The sequence below is a fragment of the Aquarana catesbeiana genome, linkage group LG02 (genome assembly GCF_042186555.1).
Source record: "Aquarana catesbeiana isolate 2022-GZ linkage group LG02, ASM4218655v1, whole genome shotgun sequence".
NCBI lineage: Eukaryota > Metazoa > Chordata > Amphibia > Anura > Ranidae > Aquarana > Aquarana catesbeiana.
The window spans coordinates 335,243,232-335,256,320 of NC_133325.1; the positions used below are offsets into that span (position 1 = coordinate 335,243,232).

The 13,089-nt window shown below is 39.1% G+C and overlaps 1 protein-coding gene across 2 annotated transcripts in view; it reads right to left on the reverse strand.

The window, feature by feature from the left end:
- Positions 1 to 1,117: 1,117 nt before the first annotated feature.
- Positions 1,118 to 13,089, reverse strand: part of CFAP47 (cilia and flagella associated protein 47) — a 769,322-nt gene continuing 757,350 nt past the window's right edge. For both annotated transcript variants that reach the window (XM_073614843.1, XM_073614844.1), the window contains exon 65: positions 1,118 to 1,410. In XM_073614843.1, coding sequence (XP_073470944.1) covers positions 1,201 to 1,410 — 210 coding nt within the window. In that variant the 3' untranslated portion in view covers positions 1,118 to 1,200. The remainder of the gene's footprint in view (positions 1,411 to 13,089) is intronic.

Below are 13,089 nucleotides of genomic sequence, written 5' to 3' on the forward strand. Positions count from 1 at the left end.
GGCAGGCAAGAATCCATGTGTCTAGTGTGTGTATAATTGTGTTGGCAGTGGAAAATGTGACTGCATAGGGTTCTGGCTCACAGTATAGCTTGGAAATCTCAGAAGCGTGGACAAATCACTTAGGCAGCCACACAACCATTAAAGTGCACCAGACTGTATGTGGAATTTGCATGTGCCTGAGTGTGTGACTAACTACAGTATAGAAGTGATATTGCCTGGTTTAGCTATCCTGTAATTGCTAGTGAGAGCAATGCGTGTGGTTTGCAAAGCTTGCATGTCAGTCTGCTTATACACAGAGTGTACTGACTAGAGGCTTCAGAAGCAGTGTGTGTTGTTTTTTACACTTGTAACCTGTGTCCAGATTGTGGAATTGGGATCTCACAATAATGTGCCACTATGCTGATCAGTTTCCACAAACACTTGAAGGATGGCGATATTTCGTGTATTAGATCGGCTTCCCTTATCCCTGTACCCCTGTTCATGACCAGAAGAAAGCAATGAAACATCTAAGAGCTCATTGTCTTACATCCTGAAGGCAATTTTGAAGGAGTTCAACTCAAGTCCGCCTCTTATCTCCCTGCGATATTGATTCTCCAATTCTTCTGAACAGAGGAGAAGAAAACAGTATAGTGGCTTACAATCTTCTTTAAAGACTTTTGTGGTTTTTGTCTTCAAATAAAGCTCACATTCACTCACATTAGCTTTGGTTATTGAACATTTTAACAAATGCATTTGCCTTGGAATCACACTGAATCCTTTTTTTTTTTTTTTTTTTTTTTTAAAGTACGGCAAATATACTGAGCGAAAGATTATTGTGTATATAAATAATGCAGGCATTAAACTGCCAAGTGCCATGATCCACAGAAACCAATCAGAATCCATCTTGTACTGCTTTGACTACATTAAAGTGAAATCTGACTGGATGCTATGGGCTACTGCACCCTGCACATTGTATTGTTTTATTTACTGCACTCAGACAATTGTCAGAGTGTGATCACTTTCTGCAGCTTTCTAAACTTGATAAACCAGTACATTTTTTTTTTAACACAATGACTGTGTATGTCCAACTCCAAAACTGTGTTTGAATTCCAAACACCAAAGAAAACAGATTAAGATTTAAGTTGCAAAATATATTTATTACTGCAAAGGTTAGCCTAAAGAAATGTATAAAAGAAAGTGCATCCATTATTTCCCATCCCTTCACTTTGTTCTTAATATCAACGAAGCCCCTTTATTAGGTGACGACACAGCAGTTGTTGTTAGTTTTAGGTTTTCACGTAAGAAATTACGTTTTTGATTTGATGTTGGTTGCTTGATACCCATGGAACATATTCTGGAGGAAACATTTGTTGGTGGCGTGGTCTTTGGGGCAACTCCATTGATCTCATAGGTCCATTCCATTGTTTGAGTCTGGAAAAACAAATAAGGTAATTTGAAAAAAATACAAAAAAGTTCATATAATAAACACTGAAAATATTTACTAGTGAAGAAGAATGACCAGAATAACATATTTTCTCACCCTTATAGAAAGAGTAGATGATTCTAAAGCTTTATTTCCTGTACAGTGAACTAATCTTGTTGTACTACAGCATAAACAGCAACCATAAAGAAGAACATCCACATTTATATAAACTTACACCAATAAGGACAGTTCCATTTGTGAGCTTTTCCCTCTGGTATTAAGCTCTAACTTTCTGAATGAATGAATAAGATTGGTCTAATTTAACCACCGAAGCAATAGCTTCACATCTAGCAAGCTAGCATTACATTTTGTTATTTGAAGATTTAGAGGGTAAGAACCAAAATAAACAAGAAAATATAGGTTGGTTTGACATGTATAACTTGCTCAAATGTGCAGCAAGCAATCTAGGTAAGAGATATACAAATTTTTACTATCATAAAGGAAAACTTTTATAATTTTAAGTCAACCTGTGCGCCAGTTTAAATCTAATAAACTGACTCCATAGCTAAGCTTCACTAGCTGCTCTTACTCTGTCCAATAAGAGTGTCCTTTAAGCAGCCTATTTGGAATGCCAGTTTACACGGCTTAGCTATGAAGTCCACACAGTAACAAAGCAAAACTAAATCAGATACATTTTTTTCTCTAATAAAAGTAACAACAGGCATCTTTTAGTATCTACACTCAGAAAGAACTTTAATATAAAGCAGCGTTTTTCATTTTATGCAGGACTGTCTGAGAAGCCTTCTATTCTCTAGCATCCTGGCTGCCTACTATAAACTATAACTATAAGTTACATTTATTTCTCAGAACCAGCATTTTAGGATTGGGAAATGGTGGCGGGGGGGTGCACATGTAGTATTTTCCTTCATGAGAAAAAATTCTCTTAAAACACGTTTGTAATCCTTTTCGTTCACGCACTTACCCACAAAGACAACTAAAAGTAGGCAGCAGTATCACAGTATCAGATACAGTCCTCTATGTTTGTTTTTAACACTGCCATAACAAATTCATGTAGAATAGGTGAACAGCTTTTATTATTTAATAATTATCATTATAAAAAATATGTGACATTTGCAGTTCTTAAAATATGAATCCTTAACATATGAGAGTAATTCATTAAAAAGTGCTAATGTCCTGTTTGCTGAATCAAATAGCAAATATACACACAGAGGCCTTGTAATACATAAAAACGTATTAATTCACAAACAGCATGAAAGGTGTCCACAGTTAAAATCATTCTCTTTGTCAGTAATGTTTTTTTGGTCCAGCAACACCCTTTCTGCTCTGGATTGAGAAATTCTGGCTTGAGAAAGGGTCATGCTGGACCTTTTTTGGAGCTTGAATATTTTATGCAGTGAGAGTATCCCTGAAGTGTTAAAAGGAATTGGATCAGAGCGGGGGGGCGGAGCTAGCCGGAGTCCAAGATGGACGTGTAAGAGCAGAGCTCCAGCACCAGCGGGAACAACGCAGCTCACAGCACCTTGCCCGGGACCGATCCTGAGCCCAAACCACGGCGTTCCGGTCCGCACGAATCCAGGGAACGTAACCATATAATGACCAGAAGAAAAAAGGAGGGGAACCGGCCGTTGCATCTGATGGAGTTTTACTCCTATGAGGCCAGGCAAGATGGCGCCGGCTCGGCATCCACGCCGACATCCGCAGCTAAAAACAACTGCAAGCAGCTGAAAACACAAAAAAGAAGCAGCCCTCCTAAAGACTCAAGGTCTCCCCCAGCTACCCCATCAACAGGGAGTCCGGAGAAGTCCAGATTCAAGGCGGATGCCATGGATGACAGAACTGAGGTGAGCTCTCCCCCTGACTCAGGTGATGATACCAGGGAGCTGCCTGACTCCATTGATACATTCCCTACAAACGGCCAGCCTGTCATAGATACTATGTTAAAAGAGATGTTAGTGTCACTGAGAGGATCACTTCACTCAGATATGATCTCCTGTATGCACAAATTTAGTAATGAGATCAAATCAGTAACTAACAAAGTGACCCATATAGAACATAAAATGGGGGAATACGCCACAACAATAAACAACTTGGTAGATGCAAATGAAGCTAAAGATGAAGATATAGAAGGGATTAAAGCCAAAATGGCGGACATTGAGGACAGATCCAGAAGAAATAACCTGAAGATCAGAGGGGTCCCAGAAACCGTTAAACAACAAGATTTGAGGGATTATGCCACCCAGCTATTCACAGCCATTTTACCAGAACTATCGACATTAGATCTTACGGTGGACAGAATTCACAGGTTACCTAAACCCGCCTACCTAGGTGAAGACATCCCGCGGGACGTGATCCTGCGCCTACACTTCTACCACACCAAGGAAAGAAAAATGGTGGCTGCAAGGCAGAAGGAAGCGATTCCATCGCCATATTCAAACCTGCAATTCTACGCAGACTTATCACAATACACGCTGCAAAAAAGGAGAAATATGTCAACCCTAACTAAATCAAGCAGAAACCACAAGATTGGGTATAAATGGGGCTTTCCAACCAAACTGATCATAACAAAAGAAGGCAAGGAGTATGTGATGGATTCCCTAGCTAAAGGCATGGCGCTACTCAGCTCTTGGGGGATAATTTCAGACAACCAGTCACCCCCTCGGTCAAGAAGCCCCAACACAAGCCCGGGTCCAGAATGGCGCACGGTTGACCGCAGGAATGCCCGCACTCATCACTGATATCAGCATGGGCAATTCACATCACCAACGACCCGCGTTGGGAGTACACATTTCCATTCCGTTAAGTTTGTTTAAACTTATTACCCACAAGTTAATACCTGAGTGACTGAAAGTCACACTTTAACATATTTGTTAGTTGGCACACAGCCACAAATGTTGAACTTCGGTTCCTACAAGTTTTTTTTTCTTTCTCACCCCGACAGTCAAGAACATTGCTTCACACCTGGGAGGATGTCGCATCATTCAAGAAAAGTCATCTCCAGAACGTCTCAACGTCCCGCAAGAAATCAACATCCAGGTCAGGCACCTAAACGAAGTAAGTGGCACTCATATTACAAGTCATACACACCATCACACAAACCGAATGCATGGCAGTGAATTTCCTGACCATTAATGCAAAGGGACTTAATCACCCGGCCGAGCAAAAGTCCTTATGGAAGGAAGCGATACAAAGAAATAGCGACATCCTATGCACACAAGAAACCCATTTTCACATTGATTCACCACCTAAATGCTCCCATCCGAGATTCCCCCATATTTTCTGCGCAAACGCAAAGGCTAAAGCGAAAGGGGTGATGATCGCAATTAAGGATACAATCACATTCCTCCTGCATAAGATCTTATTGGATCCACATGGCCGCTACATAGTTATGGTGTGTGACATTAACTCTGAAACTTTCACTTTGGAATTGGATCAGAGCATGAGAAGTGGAAATTTCACTAAGGTGCATAATCCTGTATCTGTGAGTGCATGTCCTGTTTGCTCTTATTTCCATCAACTCCAGAGAAAATTAAGCTAATATTTAACATGTTCTTCCTGTGCCTGCATGGGTTTCCTCTGGGTAGAGACATGCTGGTGGGTTAGTTGGTTCCTGTCAAAATTGGCCCTAGTATGTGTATGTATGAACGTAAGTTAGGGACCTTAGACTGTAAGCTCCTTGAGGGCAGGGACAGCTGTGGATTAATAATAATTATGTAAAACGGGGAGGCACATATACAAACTGTTGTAATTCATACACCGTTCACCTGATTTGGATGTAAATACCCTCAAATTAAAGCTGAAAGTCTGCAGTTAAAGCACATCTTGTTTGTTTCATTTAAAATCCATTGTGGTGGTGTATAGAGCCAAAAAGATAGAGCCAAAAAGATTACAATTGTGTTGATGTCCCAATATTGTATGACTGTATATTCTAAGTATTTAATCGGAGATGTCTGTAAACTACCCAAATCCTCCCACAGACATCTAGGAAAAAATAAGAGGTGCTTTCAAACAAAAAATCAAGTGTATTAAACACAGTGATGGTGTGACCCTCTACACATGTGTATGTGAGCACTAATGCAAAGGTGAAATCTATAAACAAATCTACACAAAATGTATATAGGTGTAAATGTACCAGTCAGATCAGTGGTCAAATAAAAAATAAAAGGCGCTTTCAAACAGAAATCAAGTGTATTAAACACAGTGATGGTGTGACCCTCTACACATGTGTATGTGAACACTAATGCAAAGGTGAAATCTATAAACAAATCTACACAAAATGTATATAGGTGTAAATGTACCAGCCAGATCAGTGGTCAAATAAAAAATAAGAGGCGCTTTCAAACAAAAATCAAGTGTGTTAATCACAGTGATGGTGTGACCCTCTACACATGTGTATGTGAACACTAATGCAAAGGTGAAATCTATAAACAAATCTACACAAAATGTATATAGGTGTAAATGTACCAGCCAGATCAGTGGTCAAATATCGAGCAACACAGTGATGGCGTGACCCTCTTAATGTGTATAAACCTTACATGCGTCCCTCCGTGTAAACAATGCTCCTCTCCTTCTGACGTGACGTGCAGCACTGTGAGCCACACTGAAGGAGAGGAGCATTGTTTACACGGAGGACATCCAAGGGAGGGGTGAGATTGATAACCCTGCACCAGTACACCTCGGGTCCGCCGTGACCACTTGTTTTATTTGGATCCACTGGAATTACGTTTGATGTGATTTGCACTTTATTTGAGCTGTATTTTATCATTTTACATGTGAGTGTACTGATTGAAGATTGCAGTGATTTTAATAAATGTGTGATACTGGTTTACACTATTGGCGCACATATTATTTTTTTCATGTGGACCGGGTTGGAAACATTCACTGTGGAACAACGATTGATCCTACTACCTTGGTGTATGGTAGATAAGCGATTATTGCCTTGCATGAGAGTGCTGGCAAATTAAGTTGGTGAGTGTAGGTCTTGAGGGAGTGGAATCACTGCACACAAGAGGAGAGGTGGAGGAGACACAACATCACCTGTGCTTTATCAAGATTTATTACCACTTTATTCGGACACATTTTTCTCACGTGTGTGGTCACGTTTTATTGTGGACTGATTTATATTTTTGAAGTTAATTTGTATTTTGTATTTTTTATTTTTGGATATATTTTTTGCATGTACAGCATGATATGAAGTGGCAGGATAGGTTTTATCACTGGAAATGTATTGAGATATGTATTTCCTAAGATTACACTGCATGTAAGGTTTATACACATTAAGAGGGTCACACCATCACTGTGTTGCTCGATATTTGACCACTGATCTGGCTGGTACATTTACACCTATATACATTTTGTGTAGATTTGTTTATAGATTTCACCTTTGCATTAGTGTTCACATACACATGTGTAGAGGGTCACACCATCACTGTGATTAACACACTTGATTTTTGTTTGAAAGCGCCTCTTATTTTTTATTTGACCACTGATCTGGCTGGTACATTTACACCTATATACATTTTGTGTAGATTTGTTTATAGATTTCACCTTTGCATTAGTGTTCACATACACATGTGCAGAGGGTCACACCATCACTGTGATTAACACACTTGATTTTTGTTTGAAAGCGCCTCTTATTTTTTATTTTTTATTTGACCACTGATCTGGCTGGTACATTTACACCTATATACATTTTGTGTAGATTTGTTTATAGATTTCACCTTTGCATTAGTGTTCACATACACATGTGTAGAGGGTCACACCATCACTGTGTTTAATACACTTGATTTCTGTTTGAAAGCGCCTTTTATTTTTTATTTGACCACTGATCTGGCTGGTACATTTACACCTATATACATTTTGTGTAGATTTGTTTAAAGATTTCACCTTTGCATTAGTGTTCACATACACATGTGCAGAGGGTCACACCATCACTGTGATTAACACACTTGATTTTTGTTTGAAAGCGCCTCTTATTTTTTATTTTTTATTTGACCGCTGATCTGGCTGGTACATTTACACCTATATACATTTTGTGTAGATTTGTTTATAGATTTCACCTTTGCATTAGTGTTCACATACACATGTGTAGAGGGTCACACCATCACTGTGTTTAATACACTTGATTTCTGTTTGAAAGCGCCTTTTATTTTTTATTTGACCGCTGATCTGGCTGGTACATTTACACCTATATACATTTTGTGTAGATTTGTTTATAGATTTCACCTTTGCATTAGTGTTCACATACACATGTGTAGAGGGTCACACCATCACTGTGTTTAATACACTTGATTTTTTGTTTGAAAGCGCCTCTTATTTTTTCCTAGATGTCTGTGGGAGGATTTGGGTAGTTTACAGACATCTCCGATTAAATACTTAGTATATGCATTATAATTTAAAGGGGCTGCTTCATAGTGGGTGTGGGAATTCAATTCCCCACGTGGGTTATTGTATAGATTGATTTTGAGCACATTCACATTCAGTTTGTGAAACATAGTGGCGCGGTGGAGGTATTAGTTTTTGGTGAAGGGCGGTATACCATTTATAATACCTATTACTTATATGACTGTATATTGTTGCTTTGTGCATGGCTCAGTAAAGCTTAGAAGTGCCCCCCCCTCTGAACCCTACAAAGGTGGACTGTAACGGCCAAGTGGAGACAGGTTTAAAATTTTACAAAGTTTATTATATAATTTAAGATCACCAAAAAGCTAGTGTCCTCTCCCAACAAAAAGGGGGGATTGGACAATATACATAATAAGACATTGTATGTGGTTAGTAAGATATACAAGATTTGAACTAATTAATCTGGGGTTATCTGTATGGTCGCAGTTTCACCAAGAAAAATGGCTTCTTCAGGACCCAGACACCAAATGGTGTTTTTTGATTGTGGAAGTGATTTTAACTGCTTCGGACAACCCATTGCACAAATGCGGCAGGGTGGCCCGGCTGCGTGAAACAACATACCTGTACATTGCCGCTTCTTCAGGGTCTGGGGCACTTCTTCCGGGTACCCGGTGATATCTCCTATGTAAACAAGGCAGATTGCCATTCTGTGAGGGAGGAAGAGGGAGATCTTGTGTTCCTGCTTAGTCCAGTCAAAGCATCCCCCACACAGTTAGTAAGCACTCCCTAGGAGCCATTTAACCCTTTGATCACCCCGATGTTAACCCCTTCCCTGCTAGTGTCATTAGTACAGTGACAGTGCATTTGTTAAGCACTGATCACCGTATTGGTGTCACTGGTCCCCAAAAAGTGTCACTTAGTGTCAGATTTGTCCGCAGCAATGTCGCAGTCCTGCTAAAAATATCTGATCACCGCCATTACTAGTAAAAAAAAAAATGAAAAATAAAAATTCCATAAATATATCCCATAGTTTGTAGATGCTATAACTTTTGTGCAAACCAATTAATATATGCTTATTGGGATTTTTTTTACCAAAAATGTAGCAGAATACATATTGGCTTAAACTGATGAAGAAATTAGTTTTTTTTATTGGATGCGTTTTATAGCAGAAAGTAAAAAATATTGTTTTTTGTTTCAAAATTGTCAGGGTTTTTTTTGTTTATAGCGCAAAAAATAAAAACCGCAAAGATGACCAAATACCACCAAAAGAAAACTCTATTTGTGGGAAAAAGGACATCAATTTTATTTGGGTACAGAGTCGCACGACTGCACAATTTTCAGGTAAAACAATCCAGTGCAGCATCGAAAAAAATGGCCTGTTCAGGAAGGGGGTGAAACCTTCCGGGACTTAAGTGGTTAAATTGTATAATAAACTTTGTAAAATTTTAAACATGTCTCCACTTTATGGCCATTACAGTCCACCTTTGTAGGGTTCAGGGGGGGAGGGGGTTTACCCCGAGAATTGCCTAACTTTTGTCTTGATTTTTTGGATGAAGCCTTTGCCGCGTACACATGGTCGGACTTTTCAGCTACAAATACCACAGCCCGTCTGACAGACTTTCGACAGACTTTCAACTGACTTTTGGCGGACTTTCAACAGACTTTCTAACGACCGGACTTGCCTACACACGATCACACCAATTTGTATGTGATGACGTACACCGGACTAAAATAAGGAAGTTGATAGCCTGTAGCCAATAGCTGCCCTAGCGTGGGTTTTTATCCGTCGGACTAGCATACAGACGAGCGGATTTCCGGGTCCGGCGGAGTCACGGCGTAAAGATTTGAAGCATGTTCCAAATCTAAAGTCCATCAGATTTGTGACTGGAAAAGTCCGCTGAAGGTCCAGTAAAGCCCACACATGATAGGATTGTCCGCCGGATTTGGTCCGTCGGCCAAATCCGGTCGAAAAGTCCGACCGTGTGTACGTGGCATAAGTCCTAATATATTTTTTGTAATGAATCTTGATATATCCTCCAAACTACATTTTCTATATGGTTAATTGCTTCAGTTGCCTTGTTACTTTTGGGTATTCAGATGTTAAGTATGCAGATGTTATCGAATACAATACAGACTCTATGAAGGAAATTGAGCATGTATTCAGCATATCCCATATTATATGGTAATGAGGGCAGAAGAGAGTAGACCTGAAGGCTACGAACAGAGTATTGTAAAAATAAAATTGAAATATAATCAGGTAATATAACTTTAATGACTTCTACTTCTGGTATATTAAAGTTAAGAAGTATTATCATTCTGATAATTTCTATAATAGAAAATGTAAGTGTGATAGATAACTGTAGAGTATAAATTTGTTCTACAAAGAATCTGTGTCTGTTTTTTACATGCTAGCCCTTTATCCGTGCATCAATATGTACATATCATAGTAAAAGGCCACATTGTTAACTTACAATGCGGTTAAGGAATATGTTAGTTCACCATGCTAATCCTTATCAAGAGAAATATTAATCCTTGCATTGCCATTATTTTATAAGCATATTTCAATCAACAACATCTGACATGAGTTTGCTCACATGTAATATTTATTGTAGTTTCTTCACATATATTATTTATTGTAGTTTCTGAGCTTCAGGTTCCCGGGAGTATTTCTAATCATAGTATTATGTAAGGCATGTGAGATGTTTTCTGATGGAAAAGATATTGCTGGAGTTTTGTCAAATATTAAAGGGACTTTTTACGTCACCGGTACAATCAGAGTTGCCACGCTGTCATCAGTAACTATGATTATAGTTTCACATTTATCTGTCTCCTGTCAAGGAACTACAAGCAATGACAACATATTTGTTGAAAAAAGTGAAAAAAAAAAAACTGTGCTAAATACAATTACGCATTATCACCTTTGACTGTGTTTTTAGATATAGTCAGAGATAACAAAGGGCATAGTGTGTGTTGTCACAGGCCACTGTACAAGTACATAAAATATACAGTATGTAGTGTGTGAGGTAATGGAGTATGTAGCTACAGTACATGTAGTGTATGAGCATGCATATCTATTCAGGGAATTTTTTTTTTCTTTTAGGGCTTATGCACACAGTTTTAAAATGTACACAGATTCTTGCTGGAAGAAAAATTGTCCACAGTTCTAATGTATTTACATGAGCATGTCCATATAACTGAGATGCGAATAAACAGTTGTCAGTGAGTGAATATTCCGAATGACTGAAGATCAAAGTCATAATGCACCAGCAACACTGCCTAGTAACACATACACTTTGTCACTAGGCAGCGGTTCTGAGTCTTCACTAATCAGTGGCACAGACACAAAATGTTCTCAATCTTCAGTCATTTAAATGAATGAAGGGCATGCTCATCCTGCAGCTGTACCACTGCCACTGCTTACTGAATGACTAATTGAGAGCCAGGGGGGTAGATGTACACATAAACAAAGCTTAAATTAGACTAGGCAATGGTGGCGTTGCATATGGCCACAGTCATGGACTACAATCTCCACTATTCAAGATTTCTGGGTTGAACCAACTGAGTAGGTTCAACATACTAATCATCAGGGGAATGTCCATTTATGTGTTATGCATGTAAACATTTGCACATTTATTAACATGTGTACTGCATATAGTACATGACCAAAACACAGCTGTATGCAAGGGACTACAAAAATGCTGTGTTCAGATCGATATAAAACTGTACACAGTACAGACCCGAATACAGCGTTGATATGCCTACGTGACAAATGCCGCGTACACATGGCCGGACTTCCAGACAGAAAAAATCCGATGGGAGCTTTCGGTCAGACATTCCGACCGTGTGTATGCCCCATCAGACTTTTTCTTTCGGAATTTCTGACGTACTCAGATATAGAACATGTTCTAAATCTTTCCGTCAGAAATGCCGACGGAGTTTAGCTCGTTGGCAAGTCCGCCCGTGTGTACGCGGCATAAGACCTTAACCTCCCTGGCGGTATGATTATTTCAGATTTTAGGTGCTGAAAGCGGTACAATTATTTAGCATGGAAATTTGGCGTTTTATATTGTAGGCCTGTAATTCTTAGGAATAATTCACTTAACCTCCCTGGCGGTTTTCCCGAGTGTGGCTCGGGGTTAAAATTCAGTACCATTAGCGGTAACCCCGAGCCACACTCGGGATCGCATTGCAGGATCCTGGGGCGGCGTTACTTACCTTGTCCCCGGGATCCTGCGATGTCCCCCGCAGTGTCCGAGGGCTCCGTCCTCCTCCGAAGCCTCTCCGTGCCAGGCTCCGTTCCCTGCGAGCGGCGCGACGCACGGGGGCGGAGCCTGGCGGCAAATTCAAAAAACTGTCAAAATCATAACACATACAGTACTGTAATCTTACAGATTACAGTACTGTATGAAATGATTTCACATCCCTTTTGTCCCCAGTGCTCTGGCCCATGCCCTGCATGCAGTTTTACATGATAGACACTGTTCTTTCTGCCTGGAAACTGGAGATTGTCCATAGCAACCAAAAAGTGTCCCTTTACGTCAAAAGTGGCTTTAGACCAGCTAGAAAACAGCGATAATAAATTAGAACACTTGCAGAATTGAGCGATAGTGAATTGTGGGGAAATTTATTTTATTACTATTTTTTTTAATTTTTTTTAATTATTTATTTTTATTTATTATATTATAATTTATGTTTTTGTGTTTCAAACTTTATCATACCCGGGATATCTACTAGACTCTGGTTTGGACAGATTTAAGTGTGTTATTGTTAAGATTTACAGACCTACAATATAAAACGCCAAATTTCCATGCAAAATAATTGTACCGCTTTCAGCACCTAAAATCCGAAATAATCATACCGCCAGGGAGGTTAAATCTGTCCAAACCAGAGTCTAGTAGATGTCCCTGGTATGATAAAGTTTGAAAAACGAAATCAAAAATTATAATATAATAAATAACTATAAATAATTATACCAAATAATAATATAATAATAATAAAAATTATTCAATAATGTAATCAAATCAAAAACACTGAAATTTGCTCAGTTGCAGAATTGTCGCTGTCATTACTTTTAGTGTTTGATGACGGATTTCCCCGCAAATCACTATCACTCAATTCTGCGAGTGATTCTAATTTATTATTGCTGTTTTCTAGCTGGTCTAAAACCACTTTTGATGTAAAGGGACGGTTTTGGTTGCTATGGGCAATCTCCAGTTTCCAGGCAGAAAGAACAGTATTTATAATATAAAACTGCATGCAGGACACTGGACAGACCACTAGGGACAAAGGGGATGTGTAATTATTTGATACAGTACTGTAATCTG